Source organism: Megachile rotundata, chromosome 8 (assembly GCF_050947335.1).
Source record: "Megachile rotundata isolate GNS110a chromosome 8, iyMegRotu1, whole genome shotgun sequence".
NCBI lineage: Eukaryota > Metazoa > Arthropoda > Insecta > Hymenoptera > Megachilidae > Megachile > Megachile rotundata.
In genome coordinates this window covers 6,659,919-6,678,926 of record NC_134990.1, presented here as the reverse complement: position 1 = coordinate 6,678,926, position 19,008 = coordinate 6,659,919, and the positions used below count along the sequence as shown (strand labels likewise).

General features: G+C 31.4%; 1 protein-coding gene across 12 annotated transcripts in view; it reads right to left on the bottom strand.

Annotated features, from left to right (window-relative positions):
• Positions 1 to 19,008, bottom strand: part of LOC100880196 (uncharacterized) — a 156,630-nt gene that overhangs the window by 64,924 nt on the left and 72,698 nt on the right. For 10 of the 12 annotated variants that reach the window (XM_076534623.1, XM_012287982.2, XM_076534621.1 and 7 more), the window contains exons 6-8: positions 11,587 to 11,732; positions 10,562 to 10,659; positions 3,144 to 3,353 (exon numbers count right to left, since the gene is read on the bottom strand). In XM_076534623.1, coding sequence (XP_076390738.1) covers positions 3,144 to 3,353; positions 10,562 to 10,659; positions 11,587 to 11,732 — 454 coding nt within the window. The remainder of the gene's footprint in view (positions 1 to 3,143; positions 3,354 to 10,561; positions 10,660 to 11,586; positions 11,733 to 19,008) is intronic. The other 2 variants (XM_003704476.3, XM_076534627.1) reach the window with 2 other exon arrangements.

Below are 19,008 nucleotides of genomic sequence, written 5' to 3'. Positions count from 1 at the left end.
TCGAGCGACGTGAACACAAATTTGTAAATTTGCAAATTTATTATTCTGAGCTTCTAAATTATCATATGTTTATATTCCAAAATTTATTACCACTCGTGAAAGCAATATATTTATGCAAATAATTCGGGATTTGTAAATTTGAATAAATCTGAAAATTTGTAAATTTGTAAATTTGTGAGCTTGAAAATTTATGCATGCTTTTTATCGAGTGATGTAAACGCATATAAATTTATAAATTTGCAACTTTATTGTTGTAAACTTTATAAATTATCGAATATTTATATTTAAAAATTAAAAGTATTTATATGTAAATATTATATGTATATTATATTTTTAACTTTACTTTAGTAAATTATCAAGTTAATAACTTGACAACAAGTTGCAACAACTTAACAACAAGATAATAAGTTAATAACATTAATAAATGTCTAATTTACAATTTTACAATTTTTAAATTTGAGATTTTTATGTAGCTGAATATTCACATTTAAAGATTGTCAAATTTCTATATTAATAAATTTGAGGTTTATTAATGTACAAGTTTAAACATCTGGAAATGTTTAAATTTGCAATTTTACAAAGTTTGCAATCTTAAACTTCACAAATTCCTAAATTTCTTACTACAAGAGCTTCACAATCTGAAATTTCTGAACTTAAAAGCATTCAAATATTTACATTTTTCAATCTCTAAATTTAAATAATATATAACGTTCAAACTTCCAAATCTGAAAAAGTGTGAAAATTGTTTATTTTCCAATTTGTATATTTACAAATTAAAAATGTTTATCCAAACAAATTGCTGAAATCGAATTTAGCAATTTGTAAATTCGAAATTTCTGAATTTGAAAATTTTTGTATGTTATTTTCTGTGGCGCGATGTAAACGCGTGTCCCAGCACACTTCGGCCAAAATGCAAGATTTGAAAATGGCAATTACGATTATTGAATAGGACGCGGAGGAACAATCTGGCCTCCAAGCTTTACAGACCTCGCACGCCTGGACTTTTATTTATGGGAATACATTCCAGAAAAAGTATACGGTAAAGATATCGAAAGTGAGGAGCAATCGGTTCAAGCGATAAATTACTCATTTAACCTCTTGGATACGGCTAAATTTTGCGCGGGCTATCTCTCTGAATGGCGGAGTACGGTAAGCGAATGAGTCAGTAGAGTTAGCCACTATAATGGCGCGTCGCACCTAAGAGGTTAAGGAAGCGAAAAGTCGAAACACTTTACCGAGGGTACATGCTTCGGTAAATTAGACGGGCACAGCTACACATCCGACAACGGGGACGATTTCAGCAATTTTGCAACCGGAGAAGTAAAATTCCATTGAAAATTTTGTTCGTGTTTTTCTTTAGAGCCGCAAGCATCGTGTGCTCTGCACACATTGCCTGTAAACATAGTACGCGTTTACTTTGCTCGACGGAAGCTAACATTGCTTATAACAGCAAAGGAACGCAGCGAATCTTCGAACATGATTTTGTCGAAGCCGAAAATCAACAAGTTTTATTGTACATTTTCTTCTTATTTTTTTTATAAGAAATTAAGTGATATTCACTTTTATATGTTACTTAGTTAGACCTCGTATTTGAAAAACGTCCGATATAACCTAACCTCTCAGACGATCAATTGGAAGATGTCACTTTATCCAACATTGTCGATTAGAAAAATGTGTGTTCTCTCTATCACTCAACTGACGTTCGAATCACCTCAAGGAGTCAGATATTCCACACACCACATTTATCAAATGATAAAACGACTATATCAGAAGAAAAATGAAATTTGAGTATACGATGATGACATAGGGCGAGTCTTGTAGCGTTACGCATTTAAATAACATTGAAAATTATTTAAGTTATAATGTTATAAAGTTAAAAAACTATAATGCAAATAAGGTAATATATGCATAAAGAAAAATTACTGAGAATGTTGCTTTTGTCAATATATTTCAAGTAACATTCTGCTTCACCAGTGAACAATATACAATTTCCTTAAAGTCATCGCGGTTCAAGACTCACCCTGTATTCACAAAATTTGCGATTCAATTAAGAGATATTTTAACACCAACTGAATCAGTATTTAAATGGCGGGCGAGATGAAATTTAAATCTTTGGTGAAATAATTTAATCCGAAATGTCGACACAATTCTAGTTGAAACTGTAATACAATTCGAATTGAAATTATAATACAATTTATATTAAAATTGTAATATAATTTAAATGGAAATTGTAGTACAATTTAAGTGAAAATTGTAATACAATTTAAATGCAAATTATAATACAATTTAATTTAAAATTGTAATACAATTCAATTTAAAATTGTAATACAATTTAAGTTGAAACGATGACAGAATATAAACCGACAAGGTGACAAAAGTTAAATTGAAACGGCAGCACAATTTAAATCGAAATGGCGATTCAATCGAGATGTCATAACCTCCACACAAAAATGTGTATCTATTGCTGACTGGTAATTAGCCTTAGATCAACTTTGAAAATGTATTGAAAGAACCTGCGAAAGCAAGCTTGTTCGAAGATAAACCGGGTCACTACAAATCGTATGTAAACGCGATCTGTTTGCATTTAGCGACTGAGAGAGAAAGAAAGAGAAAATTAAGGGTCTGGTAAAGCGACGGGTCAAGCTGTAAATCGACTTTAAAAGTCTCATTCCACAAATCGTAAAAACCCCATGACTCCTCGTATCTTTAGTGTTGCTCCACAATGAAGAGACAAGAACAACAACTAATTTCGCCAGCGCAAGTCAAGTAATAAAGCGACATTTCGTACATTCTTCTTCAAGATATTCTTTGTGTAATTACGCGGCTGACGGAGCCCGATTTTGCGATTCGTCTCTTAAAATTTTATTAAAAATGAAAATATATTTTTATAACATTTTGAGAGTCAAATTGCAAAATCGGGTTCCGTGACGGCCGCGTAAATGTACGAAGAATACTTTGGAGAAGAAAGCGCGGAAAATATGGCTTCTCACTCGAAAATCGTGCAACGGCGAAATTGTTGCGGTTCTCTTTTTTGTCGGGAGTGACGAGAAACTGGAGCTTGTCAGTTTTGTCAGCGGATGTTCGCAGGTCGATGTACCAGACCCTTTAAAGGTAGCGGAGAGTGCAGTGTAATAATGCGTTACCTGAGAGCAGGTGTGTTGAGTCGGGTGTTGCGTGTAAGCAGCGTTCGCCGCTGCGCATACCCCAGTGCCCGGAACCTTCAACTGTTCTTTGTAATCAGGTTGATACGGCAGCAACATGCGAATCTTTCCCCAACGGTTGAAGAACAACGCTATCGCGCCCGCCCAGAAGATCAACACCAACACCACGATGCCCACTTCTACGCCGCGAACCTGTAATTCATGTGTTCGTTTGTTTAAACGACGAGGAGAACTGTACATAATTTTATTGTAAGTGTTAATGATAGACAAAGTAAACTTAACCTCTTAGGTACGACGCGCCACTATAGTGGCTTTCGCAGACACTATGTCTCTGTACAATGATCCACTATAGTAGCTTTCGTGAGTGTATCGTATCACTACGATACATGTTAACCTCTTCGGCACAACGCGCCTCTATAGTGGCTTTCGCGAATGTTACCGTACATTACATAGTGCCACTACAATGGTTCACTCTACTCACTCACTCACCGTTTTAATCACATATTTTAACAAATTTAATTAATTTTTCACATATTTTAATTCGCACTTTTTTTCACCACGTTTTATAAGAGTATTAACAAATCCAAAAGTACATTACATGGAAATAAAAGGTAACGCCAAGTTTAGGCACCATGGAGCACCTCTTTGCACTAATACACGATATTGGAAACATTTGCAAATTACATATTTTGTGAATTTTCTAAAAAAGTAAATTATCAAAGTTAAAGTATATATATCGTATCTTTGTGAAAAATTTTAATTTAATCATCAAAAACTTCATTCCAATATACTCGCGCAGAGAACAGCATTGTCCGTCACACATAGTAGTGCTGCATTATTTACGCGTAATTCGCGTCGAATTCTGCCGTACAGAGAAGCAGCGCCGCGTGAAGTTACGCCGTACCTAAGAGGTTAACTAGCACAGAAAGTTTACTACTGCAGATTAATATACTTGGTCGCTATAACGGTCACGCGTGACGTGAAGTTCGTGCGCTTCAAGGAAACTTCCTTTCGTGATAGGCAGATGTCGCATTTTTACCATACCGAGTATAGTGAAAAGTACGCGATGTTCGGTATTCTCAATTAAAATAAGCATACATTGTAGTGCTGTTTCTCAGGAGTAAGAAATCAAGAAAAAGTATCGATAGGCAGTGATATTGTGAAATAGGACTGAACAAAAAGTGGGGACACAACAAGTGGTGACACTCTAACAAGAATTACTTGTAAAAAGGGACAGACTGGTACAACCAATTTAAAAGTCCATGTGAAACGAATAGTGACAGGAGTACAATTTCGACGCCGGTACTCTAAAATGCGCATGCGCACAGTGTGTAATTATGACGGTTGACAAAGAATGGTTTAAACTTGCACACTCACCAGTAATATATTCGTGGTAAATATTTTATCATTTTTCTACAACACATTCGCCTGTACTTAATTTTGATAAATAGTATATCATTTCTTTAGAAGTTATTTGTGATACCCATTTCTGTAATATATATGTACAAGATATGTTTGTATATCCTTAAAATATATTATAGATTAATCATTTTCGTATATTCCTTTCTTTTTCAACTTTTCAATGTTGTAAAATTCATATAAATACTTTGAAAGCCAATATTAGGAATACACAGAAAATTTACGAGAAATAGATTTCTAATTATTGGAGGTTGACGTGAAATTGGATTCACGTGATATAAATTTCCCGCTCGTCTGCACAACCTACTCAAAGGGACAGGCTTTGTCGCACATCAAAGTTGTCGCCCGGAGTGTCGCCTCTTGTTGTATCTCCACTGTTTGTCTGAACTATGGGAATTCCGAAATGCTCTGTTTATTCTGTGTCGTACTACGTCCACAGTGAGAAGAATGCCAACTCGGAAAAACATTGAATTTTCTAATTATCAAAAATCTAAATTATACAATTCTTAAATCCTAAGATTTTGCAAATTTCTAAATTCTCAAATCCTTGAATTCTTGAGTTGTCGAATTTTTTAAATTCAAAAATTTCCAAATCTGAAACTTTAGTAATTTGCAAATTTTCAATCTTTTCAATCTTTCAATTACCCAATTTCATATTTCTTGACATCTCAAATTATCAAATTTCTAAATTTCTTCTCAGGTTCTATAACCTAGGTTCTTAAACTTCATAGTCCAATTAATTTTACAAATACTTTACTTTGAAATTAATCTAAATTAGTTGAAATTAATTTAAATTATTTTAAATTAAAACAAACTATTATTATACCTTTTGATCTTTTTATATATCACTATTTTAGCTGTTCATCTAAATTATGTTTATTAGATGCATTTTTCATCGACAACCACCATGACAGTTAACATACCATAAACTCTTCATATATGGCAGTTCAGAATCTTTATGTAGCAACTATAGAATAAAAATAGCACAAAGAATCAAGAATATGTTCAAACAGTTTATCGATATGATTGACTGGACGATGACAAAAAGAGGAAACATGATTGACAATGAATGAGAACTGGTTGTTAAGTGAGGATACGACGGCCATCTATGTATAACGCCGTCACGTGACTTGCAAGCCTAGAAACCTTGCTGTATGAAGAATAAGTACGAATCATGTATCTAATAAGGGAATGAGTGGAATCAATTAGTTGCAAATAAATAAAGCATGAGTATGTGATTGGTATTGAACAAAACAACGACAGAAATGCGTGCACAACGATGAAGAAAATGAAGGGAGGTAATGAGATCTTGAAAGTTACATATATAGCGCTTGTTCTTTATAGTATATTAAATTAGTCAATCTTCTGTCGTAAAATTAATTTTCATTTATTTATTCTTTGGGGATGCCTTTTTGTTCTTAGTTTGTAGATTATGAAATTTTGAGAACTGAAAAATTGGAAATTTGGAATGTGGAAGTTTGCAGAATTGAAAGATTAGAATTCTGAAATTTTAGGATTCTGGAATTCTGGACTTTTGGGATTTCAAGATTTTGACATTTTGGAATTTCGGTATTTCAAGATTTTGACATTTTGGAATTTCGATATTTCAAGATTTTGGAATTCTTTTGAAATTACGAGATTTTTATATTTTGGAATTTTTAAAATTTACAAATTTACAATTTTGGAAATTTGGAATTTTAGAAATTTGGAAATTTGGGATTTTGGAAATTTGGAATTTTGGAATTTGGAATGTTGGAAACTCGAAAATTTAGAATTTTTGAAATTTGGAATTTTGGGAATTTGAAAATTTAGAATTTCGGAAATTTGGAATTTTGGAATTTTGGAATTTTGGAATTTTAGAAATTTGAAAATTTGAAAATGTGAAAATTTGGAATTTGGAAATTTGGAATTTTGGAAATTTGGGATTTTGGAAATTTGGGATTTTGGAAATTTGGAATTTTGGAATTTGGAATTTTGGAAACTCGAAAATTTAGAATTTTGGAAATTTGGAATTTTGGGAATTAGGAATTTTGGAAATTTGGAAATTTGAAAATTTGAAAATTTGGAATTTTGGAATTTGGAAATTTGGAATTTCGAAAATTTAGTATTTATATTTTGTTATTAGTAAAATTCAAGATTTCCAATTTTGCTACTCAAGTTTTCAAATTTGAAATTTTTCAATTATGCAAATTTTGAAATTTCCAAATTTCTAGTGTCCTATTGTTCCAATTTTCTGATTTTCTAACTTCACACTATTACAAAATTTTTATATTTCAAAATATATAAATAGATTCTATGTTTTCGAATTTGCAGATTTTCAAATTTCTAAATATTAAGAATTCCAAATTAATTATGAAACTCCTAGAAACGTACTAACAATAAGAATACAAAAACTTGTAAAAATGAAAAACCACGTGGTAATTATTTCGAAAGCAGACGAGTTTCCATTTTCGTTAATTGTTAAATGTTGCAAAAATCGCCATTTTGAACAACTTGTTCCGATACACATAACGGTCGAACTCTCATAGTTTTCGAGATATTTGCAAAATACTGTCACAACTGTCTCACCCAATTCTGCCTATATGCACGTATCTGCGACACAGTCACAAACATATTCGGTATTCCTAAATCGCGTATTTTTTCCGTTTATTTTTTTCAACGCGTACTCGGAAAGATGGACGAGATCGGTTAGGCTATATTTTTTCGCGGCCATCTTGCGCCGGAGATCTAACTCGAACCGACCATTTTCAAAACATCTCCGAACCTAAGCACGAACGGAGGTTACGCGTAGGAAAAAGTTATTCAGAACGTCGAACTTGGCAACATATTTCAAGATCATTGAAATCGACGAAACGAACGGTGTAAAAAATTTGATTTTTACATATGTCGTTTCCAGCAAGAATGGATATGACATTCGCAGTCAGCGCGTCGAAACCAGTGAAATGATGTATGTATATTACGATTACGTTCTATGTGCTTGTGTGGCGCCATAGTCAAGTTTTATGAAAAATGTTTCAGAAGAGAAATTTCGAATGAAGCCAACGACAATGAATAAAAGTACGAGCAGAATTGTTATTTCTTCGAAATAAGAAACTTTCTGAAGCATTTCACGTAGCTGTGGTACGTTCCGACTCATTTAGAGAATTGTTGGCTCTTTAAAAACTTCATTTTTCCGTACTTTTGAAAGAAAGTAACTATAGATGGTTTTATTTGAGGTGCTAGGAGGAGAAATGCGCCTCGATCCACTTTTTGCGCGAAAAACTTTTACTAACTTTAATGGCTGTCTCGTGTCGATATTATACAATATCAAACAGCTATGTTTATAAACATGATTCACTTTCTTTAGTAAACAGAGCTACTCTGCGTGTTGTCTCAACATGAAACGCAAATTGATTTATTAGCAAATTTCCACGCAACTTCAACGTATATTGGACTTTATGGTATACCTAACTTTATGACATAACTTTCTGACAAGTCTGCAAAAGTTTTTAAATTCGTCCGATAAAAAATTAATGAATCAAAAATTGCAATCCTAAATTTTCAATTCTACAAAATTAAGAACTTTGAAAACTAGTCTTTTAAATTTTTTAATTTTGCAAGTTAGAAATTTTATAATGTTTAAATTAATGACTTGAGGAACTTAGTTGTTTATAAAATTGAGAAGTTAGGAATTTGAAAAATTTCAGAATTAGGAATTTTTTTAAATTTAAATTTGTGAGTATGGAAATTTTAAAATATTTAAATTCATAAAAGTGGAAAGGTTTAATTTTTGTAGATTTAAAATTGTAAATTCGTAGATTTAAAAATTTGATAATTTTGAAGCCCAAAAATTTTATAAGTTACAAGCTTAAAAATTCAAAAATTCAAAAATACGAACCGTGTGACTTAAAAAATCAGAAATTTAGTAAATTTTCAAGTTACATTTTGCACTCGAGTGTACTAAATGATATGCCATTGTAATTAACCGTATTATCAAGTTTTAATCGCGAAATTATATTACTTTACATGATGGAACGTATTCTGATGCACATGTTCCAATAAAACCAAAGACAAATAACTATTCAAGTCACGTAATGTTCCGTTTAACGTTTTACATGAATTATTAACAGCATCATCAATGTTGCTTCGTAAGTACACACGGAAGCGTCTATACGTGGTTACACATCAAATGAAATGATAGGCTGCAACAGAACATGTACTCCATTTTATATGTCAATAAAATTGCTGGTATACTTCAGCTCAAATAGTTCGGTTACATGGTAATAAAACTGTATTGACACTAGAATTGCCACACCAGTCAAAATGATTTTTCAATTTCATTTAGTCATTCTTCAAATTATATTTTCTTTCGCAATGATATCTTTTGCAGTGATAACTAAAGGCGTAATATAATAAATTTTATTTTTGTTTCATTTATTCGGAATCCTAATAAACTTGCACCATGGTTTTATTGTGAAATTTAACCGCACTGTCTTATCTGGCGCCACAGGATAAACAAACATGGCTGCCATGTAACGTAATATAGTGATCGATGTTGTTTCACGCCTTCATTTTGTATACCATTAATTATTGAAAAAGGACTGATTCTTTTTCATACAGAGATATTTTACAGACTTTAAAAATGGCAGATTAAAGATCTTTGAATTCTTGCAAATAGCGAAAAATATACCAATGGAATGCTGTAATGTTAAAGATTGTGGATTGTGTTAGCATGAAAGAAGTAAGTTAAAAGAAAATGAAATTGTACTTTATTGTGATTAGATTATAGAGGAAGAAAATATTCAGGAGTGTTTAGAAAATGAATGAGATAATATTTGAAATGAACATTTAATTTACGTGACAGAAATGTTTGCGTGCTTTGCATTTCTTCAACAGGACGTCTTCGAATCAATCGGAACGATTCGGCAATCTTCGATAATTTTCGGCGCGCGAGTCGGTTGCCGGTTCGCGACGGTTGACACGTGGCGAACAGAATAAATTTGAAAAGTGAACAATAAAGACGTGTAGTGTAAATAATAAAGTAATAATAAAATTGTAGTGTAAGCTAATAAATTAAAGAAGAGAATCGTGGAAATCCATATCAAAATCTTAATAATAATACGGATGGTTTTCGCAACAATTTGTTGTTACACGCAGTTGAACCACGACACTGTCGAGTTAGAAGCTAATGGTAGAATTTTACGTTTATCTCGAAGAGACACTTTTGAAGGACGACCTGAACACTTTTTCTCACCGTGATTACGTCTTTTACTAACAAAATCAGCAATTGCACTTTTTGAACAACCTATTTGTTACGCGATATAACCGTATTCAATGCGAAAATCATCTATCATAGTTTTTCTCTCTGAAAGTTCTTTTCTGCGAGACATTTTGTTTCCTAACCTCTATAAACGAATCTTACAAACGTAAAATGAAACAAGTGAAGATGAATTTGTTTACTTACGAAGATCGATTGACGCCAACATAAAGATACAAGGTTAGTAAATTTATGAATAGCTTGGAAATCAAGCTTTACGTAATCCGGCTTATTTACGTAAATAGATTTATTTACGTTACTTTGCACGGTTTATTCTTTATATCCTATGAATTCGTATTTAAAGAACAGTGACTATAATTTCTTACTAAAAGCTTCGACCATTAAAAATAAGCGTGGTTGGTGTATTTATATATTGTTTGTAATATTAAAATAAATATGTATTGTAATGTTAAAATAAATGATAAAGAATCATATAGAATGTACCAAAGATACGTAGAATTTACGTACATAAGATATATAATATTTTTTATAGTAAGTACGATGTTTCGACCCGATATACATAAATAAAGTATACTAAAAATTTACACTGTTTCACTTTCGTATTCCATCACGAAATAACAGCCGATGACACGAGACAGCTTCTACATAAAATTGTCGATAAATCCACGAAATGTGAGGCTATCACTTTGATGAGTGCAATGAATGTGTGCACAGTTAAACTTACTTGTATATAAGGTTGTGGTTGTTGCGAAGAAGGCGGGGGTGGTGGAAGGGGACCGTCAGTTACCGCTGCATCCTGTTGAGGGGATGTTCTTGGCGGTTCTGAAACACACACAAACAAAACTCAGCTACGTACACACTACAAAATGAGTTTTCGATTTGATTAAAGCTTTCATATCGTACAGCAATGACTTCCTGCGATCATTTAATGCATTAAATTCAACGCTTGATATGAAATTCTATACGCTTGTGTGATCCATATCAATACAACAGTTTTATTAAGGCTTAATATAGCAATTTCAAATATGTATTTTATAACCATGTCTATGGCGCTATACATGAGATATATAAACTCTGTGAAACTGGTAATGGTGATATTATGGAGAAATAATAATTTTCAAAATATTCATAAAATTTTTTGACAGAAAATTTAATTTCTGCTAATACCAAAAGTACATTTTGTCAGAAATATTTTCATGCAAAGGAGGAATTTATAAATGATTGTGAATTATCTGTTTTAAGAAAAAGGTTCTTTTCTAGTGTCATTGTAAGTCACTTCAGGTAGTTTTTTTTTTTAACAGGCAAGGAACTTTATTACATATTATTAATTATATTATTTTTATTTTACTTTATTATATATATATAAATACAAATTGTCAATAAAATCTTAGTTCTTCTCTCATCATAGCAGAACTAATATGGCGTAGCAAACATACTCTACATTTAATATTTTAATAAATGTAAGCATCAATAAAGGTTATATATTATTAATACCTAATAAAAACCGTTACACTCTAATAATCTAGATCTTCTGAAATTTTAATATCCTATAACTTCAGAATGAGAGCAGGCTATTTTTAAATTGTTCTTGTTCTTTTCTTACTATACTTTCTTTTCTAGCCATAGTTATACCATACTTTATTCTCAGTTATTTCACAGTGTACAACCTTGTTTCACCATGTAACGTAATATCTAGATGTCTTCTGTTAGTAGCAAGGTTAAACATGCTATAAGAAGGTTGAAACTTACCTAGCGTACGGAAGACGATCGGTCGACTTCGAAACTTTTTGCCTGCTCTAACGGCGGTGACGACAAGCTGGTATTGCGTGTCAGCCCTAAGGCCGCTCAATGTGACCGCTTCACTATTTCCTGCGACCACCGCCACCACCCTGTAACTAACCATCTTGCCGTTGTGTTTTGGTTTTTATGCTAACGAAGAGTATTCAAACTTGTTCAAACTTCTGTGTGCTAATCTAATTCTTTCTGAAAACGCACATTGAACTTTATTTTCTTGTTTACAAGCTTTTGGCACGTGTTACACTTTAACTGGTCATTTTACTGGTTTCATCGCGCTGACTACGAATGTCATATCCGTTCTTGCTGGAAACGACATATATAAAAATCGAATTTTTGATACCGTCCGTTTCGTCGATTTCAATGATCTTGAAATATGTTACCAAGTTCGACGTTCTGAATAACTTTTTCCTACGCGTAACCTCCGTTCGTTCTTAGGTTCGGAGATGTTTTGAAAATGTTCGGTTCGAGTTAGAAGATCTCCGGCGCAAAATGGCCGCGAAAAAATATAGCCTAACCGATCTCGTCCATCTTTCCGAGTACGCGTTGAAAAAATAAACGGAGAAAATACGCGATATACGAATGCCGAATATGCTTGTGACCGTGTCGCAGATATGTGGATGTGGGCAGAATTGGATGAGACAGTTGTGACAGTTTTCTGCGAATATCTCGAAAACTATGAGAGTCCGACCGTTATGTGCATAGGAACAAGTTGTTCAAAATGGCGACTTTTGCAACATTTAGCAATCATCGAAACTGGAAACTTGTATTCTATTGCAATAATTACCAAATGTTTTTGCGCTCTGGTGATTTTTTGTATTTTTGGTAATTCTGATATTTTTAAACAAAGGAATGCAACTTGTGTTTGTTACATTAAAACGAGTAAAATGGTGTGAACTATGTGCAGAAAGCTTTACAAGTTATTTATAATGTGATAAAAATAATGCTTTCATTTAAATTTACCGTCTATTTCTGTTTATTGAATATTTCTTATAATTAACACATTACAGTCATGTATAGACATAGATTAATAATTTTGGAGACAGTGAATGCCACAAAAGAGTTTTGGTTTTTGAGATGTTCGAATTTTGAAATTATAAGAGTTTGGAAATGTGGGAATTGAAAAATTTTACAATTTGAGAAACTAAGGAATTTGGGAATTTATAAATTTAGGAGTGTACCTAAGATTTTAATAATTTGAAAATTCAGCGGTTCGAGAAAATTTGATTTTTAAAAATACTGATTTGAAAAGATCAGAACCTTTTTTTCAGAATCTAAATTTTTGAATTTTTGAATTTTTAAATTTTGGTATTTCAGATTTATAACATTTTAAAGTTTCTAAATCTTGAAGTGTATAAAATTTTTAATATTTTAGATTTTGAGTATTTAAAGAATTTAAAAATATTATCACACATTTCTTAAATTTCACTTATTTCAAAATGGCTATCTTAATAAACTTTAAATTTTTCATTTCCTACACTGAAATTGCAAAGTCCCTATTTTTTCCTAGAATGTCACGAATAAATCCTAATTCACAAACTTCATACATACTGTAGAACCACATTCTATACGATGCATTACAGCATCACCATAGAATTTTACTTTTCTAAAAGTTTAACCATTCATCACTATCCTAGATGTTAACCCAAGGTTCAGCAAAGTTGTCTCCCGCGAGAAGGCGTTGTTTACTCCATCGTTTATCTCTTCACGATAGTACAGAGTGTAATATCGCAAAAGTGCAATTCTTTCATGGTTGTTTCTGTAACGAGCCATAGGGGAGACGTTGTGGAGCTTACATTATTTTTATTTTTATCTTTTCTGAGATTATAACGAGAAGGAAAATCATTTGGATATATTTTAAAAAGCTACCACTATTTAATTTTGTAAAATAAAATAAATGTAATTTTGGAATTTGAAAATTAAAAAATTTACAGATTTGAGGATACTGCAATTTTTGGGGTTTGAAAAATAAAAGTATCTGTTTTGATTTGCAAAATGTTCTATTGAAAATATTCCTATAATAATCCATGTTTCAAAAGTGCAGTCACAGTTATAAATAGTCAGTGACGGTTAAACAGAGATCTTGATCAATATTAATTCTCCTTGTACATCGAAAAAACAATTAATACGTTCTACAATAAGATTTTAGTTACATACGCAAGATTTGTAATCGAATATCTTAAGAAATGACAAAACTTTTCGTCTAATCCGATATCAAGCGTACCCTCGCGACGGCCATATTTGTTTTCTGTAGCAGTGCCACTCTAACCTCGGCAATACTTATTGTTTCCCATATCTTATAGTTTTAGCGTCGCGCCGTTTCAGAAATATACTACGCGAAAGAACGATCAAAAGAAAAAGCGTCAATATCAAAGAGAACGACTTCTGGTTACAATCGTTACTTACGTATATTGAAAGTGTGAACTCGGCAGAAAATTGCAAAAGTAGCAGAAAATCAAAGAACGCGTGAAACGTACGACGTTCATATTTTATTATTTCATGGCGCACAGTCTCAAAGGCTCGAGATTCGTGGATTAAGCGCTACAGTTATTGGTATTTGCTGTATTCGGTATTTTCCTCTGCAGGCTACAAGTTTTTTCATTTGTTCAATTACTAGCTGAATTCTACCACAATATCTTGGATTATCCCTTCCCTTCATCCAATTTTCTGATGTCTAAATTAACGCTAGAATCAGTAAAAATCACTAGTTTCATTTTCCATATTTTATGTAGGACATTGTAATTATTAACAATTATTATTATTAATTTCAACTTTGATTGTTGAAATTTTATAATTTTTTGATCATCAATTTTAAATAAATTTCAACATCCTAATATTTGTACAATCTTACAACCATAATTTGTAAATTAACTATAAAACCATACAATTTATGATTGTCAACAAATTTCTTTAATAATGCATTAGCAGACTGTAATGTGTTAATAATAAATAGTTTCTTTGATATACCTATTTAATTTTAAACGGACTAATTTTCATGGAAAATGTATTTTCTATGATCCCTTAAATTATCAGGTTATGGCAACGGCAATAATGTCAGTAAACGACAGAGCAGAAAAATATTCCTCCCCCGATTTGCCCATATTTATATTTATTTTAAGCTGTGCGAACAGCTGATAAGGAAACGTCAAAAACTCGATATTTCCTTTACGTGGTTGGTTTGCTAATTTCCTTCCCCGATATTTAATTTCCTGAAAAAAATATTTTACTATGCACTGACGTAGTTTTACATCCACCTCCACAATCTTCAAACGTTACTCCCACGGAGAATACACGAAATAAATTAAACGAAAGAATTACAAAAACACTGATAAATTCAGAAGATGAATTACGAACGTGATTGAAACAAGAATGTCATTCTTCAGAATATTAGAAAGAATTATTCATAATAAGTATTGAATGATTATTTCCAATTATTTGCCCAAACGATTACTTGTTATTAAATAAAAAAATTTGCCACAAAATATTAAAATTGTTTTACCTACGTTTTGTATATAAAGTGTACAAAATAAAATTGTTAAATTTTTTAACAATCTTTTTATTTATTTAAAACAACTCTTTTATCAATAGTTTTTTTTTTATATATACTACTGAATTTATAATTTAAATATACTTTTATTTATATAAGTAAAAACGTTTGTTAAATTAAAATAACAAATATTAAATGTTTTGAATTATTTAATGAATTCAGCTAATGTTGTTATATATTTATGAAATAATATTTTATATAATATTTAGAAGCATGTTTCCTCCCTTTTATTCCACTTTTCAAATCTCTAATGGACTTTTTATGACAAAGATAAACTTTTTATTGCTGTTGCCATACAGTATGAAGTATAAAAATTTCAAGAGACATCAACTACTACAATAGACAATTTGAAAATGATACACACAGTGTGAAGATTCGTGGGACGCTATATTACTCTAACTTTTATAGGTATAATTGCAGAAATTTCTAAAAGTAATAATTCTGTAAAATTATAGTACTGTAGTATAGTGTTTTTGAAAGGAATAAATTCGTGGCCAAACTAGCTTACTGCTGAAATACATACTAGCTTTAATAAATTATTATGCAACTTTCTTCAATTCCTCAATTCTGTTATTTACAAATCTTTAAATTTTAAATTATTTCCTTGATTTTGTAACTCAGGAATTTTTAAATTTCACAAATCACCTTACAATTTTTTAAATTTCTTGCAGTTTTAAAAATTTCACAACCCAACATTTAAAATTTAATAAATTTCATAACTCAAATTTTTCTACATTACAATTTTCCCACTTTTCAAATTTTCTAAACTAATACTAAATTGATAGCAAAATAAGAATATTTATATTGTAATCATAGTATTAGTATATTTATCATATCATAAATTGTCCTACAGTAATATTAAGAACTTTTGTAGTTATTCTGGAAATATAATAATGTTGCAGAATTATTACCTTTAGAATCTTGTGTATTTGTGCTATATCTGGTGTTCTAAAGATTGTGTATTTTCTTTGTCAGTGATTTAACATACACTGTCATTTGTGCTTTTCTAACGAATATACATAGTGCATATGTTATCAAAACCGTACGCGGATTTAACCTCTTCATGGGCACCAGTACATTCTTGTATAACATATAAATATTTGAAAAATCAATGTATACAGTTAAAATATATGCATTGACTTGTATAAATATTTGAAATGTCAACACCTATCGTTTCCAATTAACCAATTTAATATTTAATGCTAGTAATCTGATAAGTGAAGCCATGCATTTCAATCAACATTTTCTTTTTAATATTTATTTCAATCTCCAATCAAGTGTTTTCATATTTGTTTTATTTCATTTAATTACATATGTTTTATAAAAAATGTTGGACAAACTACTGAGAATTTAAACAAAATAAATGCCACAGATGTTTGTTTCTGCAATGATTGAAGAGGAGTCTTTTGCAATTCGTGATTTCAATTTTTTTAGAAGGTTAAGCTACCTTTGAGGCATCAAAACATTCAAACTTTCATCTCAGATAATATCTTAACTAAATATAAAATAAAAATGGTACAAATACGAAATTTCTTCTTTGAAATAAGTTTACATCTAGTGAAGAGTTCTGAGGAAACTTATAACAAATTATAAAATGAAAAAACAATTTAGGATGAATAAGAAGTTTCATTAAATAATTCCACACGGTTTGAAAAATAAAACCAAATTCAAAAATTTGTTATTCCATTTTGATTAAATTTGCTTATGGTATTGCATTATAGTAACATCATAAATTGTTTTTAATACGAAATTTAATTTCCAAAGTGTGTTTACAGTCATGGCAATCACTATTCCAGAACGCAGAGTACCTAAGATTGTAAAGTACAAGAAATCGTTTATTATTTAATAATCAACTTCAAAAACTCCCAGAAACAACGAGCAATAAATTATTTGAAGGTATGACGATGAATATTGCAATTTGAAATTTTTATAATAACCTGACGAAGTGACGTAATTTTTGGAGAAGACAGAAATTGTTACAATTTCTAAATCTAGAAGAAAATGCGTCACATGATAGATACAGACGCTCGTTAACAGTCGTTACTAAAGATGCTTGAAGATTCTACCGGAAGTTCGAAGAGAAGCCAAAAGAGGCTAACTACAATGCAAAAAGACTGCTGCATAATGCTGGCAACGCAAGCTGCAATGAATCTGAAACTTCTACTTTTATACCAAGAATATTGTAAAGCACAGCTTTGAGCACGTTTCTCGCGAAATCGCGATTCTCGAATTGCCTTGCAGCATTACGAATAATTTGTCCCGAATCCTTTAAGCTTCCACTGTATTTTTGAAACTTAGTTGTCTACAGAGGTGTACACAGATTTTTCGACTCAGTATAAACCTTCTTTGTTATACACAATTTAGTGCCAAATTTTTGAACTAGAAAAGATCTCTTCCGAACAATATCATCGTTTCTGAAATCAATATTTCGACCTGCACATATGCACTTTTCTAGTTAACTTCGTATAGGTCATGTAAAGTATTGAATTTTCCTACTCCAAAACATAGGGTAGTTCTGCTGCAGGCCGCGACCAAAGGTCATGTCAAAAATGGTTAGCGCCAGATGGTTCCAGTGTCGTCACTTTGTTCCACCGTAACCTTTAATTCTTTTGTATAATTTAGAATTTGTACTATACAACTCTTGAGAGGTATTCTTCTTTCTTGTCACTTTGCCAAAAGAAACCTTGAAAGTTATACATGCATTTTAAATCTCGAAGGTAGCTTAACCCCTCGCCATTCTTAATAATTTTCTCCCTGAAGAGGTTAAGGCGTACTTAAAAATTCAACCTTATGAAATATTGCTACGCTATCCTGTTTAAGGTTGTCATCGAACAAAAAATCTTTTCCGTTGCCGATACAACGGACTCGTCGCTAACTCGACGCAATGCTCGCAATTTTGATAGAATACCGTAGAAAATCTATGTACCTGTCATTGTGTTCCCTGTGCCGCAATAGGAGGAGAAAGCATCAATTAATATCAAGTCTTTCTTATTAATTGACACTGATAGACTCTGATACCAATTGATAAATCGACTGAAACGTCCAATTTTAATCGTTTGCTTTTAAGCGTGATCGACTCCTCGCTATTCGTTGTGAAAGCAGGAAAATCTGGATGCACACTACTCGTGAATGTAATGGACAAAATTTTTCGAAAGTTTATCAAGCTTATGACGCATTAGATGAAACTAGCACGTTTAGATTACGTAATGGATACGTGTGTTGCGGTGAAGTGGACAGAAATATTTTCTAAAAGAGTTTTTTTATATGAGTATATTTATTCAGTATATCAACGTCATTCGAGAACGTGAAAACAAACATCGTTAAATATTGCAATTTTTGATGCAATTTGAGTTGTAATTCACTGCTATTCTAAATATTAGGAGATACAGAAGGTTCCAAGGTATAATACTCTTCTTTATTTGCTATTTTTGTGGGTGGCAATAAATACTATTAGTGATAGTATCATATTTATTTTAATGTACTTGTCATTTTTCTTAAGCGACATTTACATTAAACAATCTTTGAGCAAACTGATTAAAACTAATTCGTTTAATTTTTGAAAATAGATATTTTTAAGAATTTGTCCTAGTGGAAGAGATTTTATTGTTTTTAGAATCCAGAATAAATATTTGCTAAACGGAGGCTCGATTAATGCACGTTATACCTTAGGAGAAATTATAGTAAATTAATTTGCAGCGCTACCCAATTCGATATGTTTTAGTTTTAAAATGATTTTGTTCGAAGCATTTTAATTAAACGTGATTCAATTTCAAGTATTTCTATTTAACACACCTGAATTTAACGCTATTCAATACAACACATTTGAAATT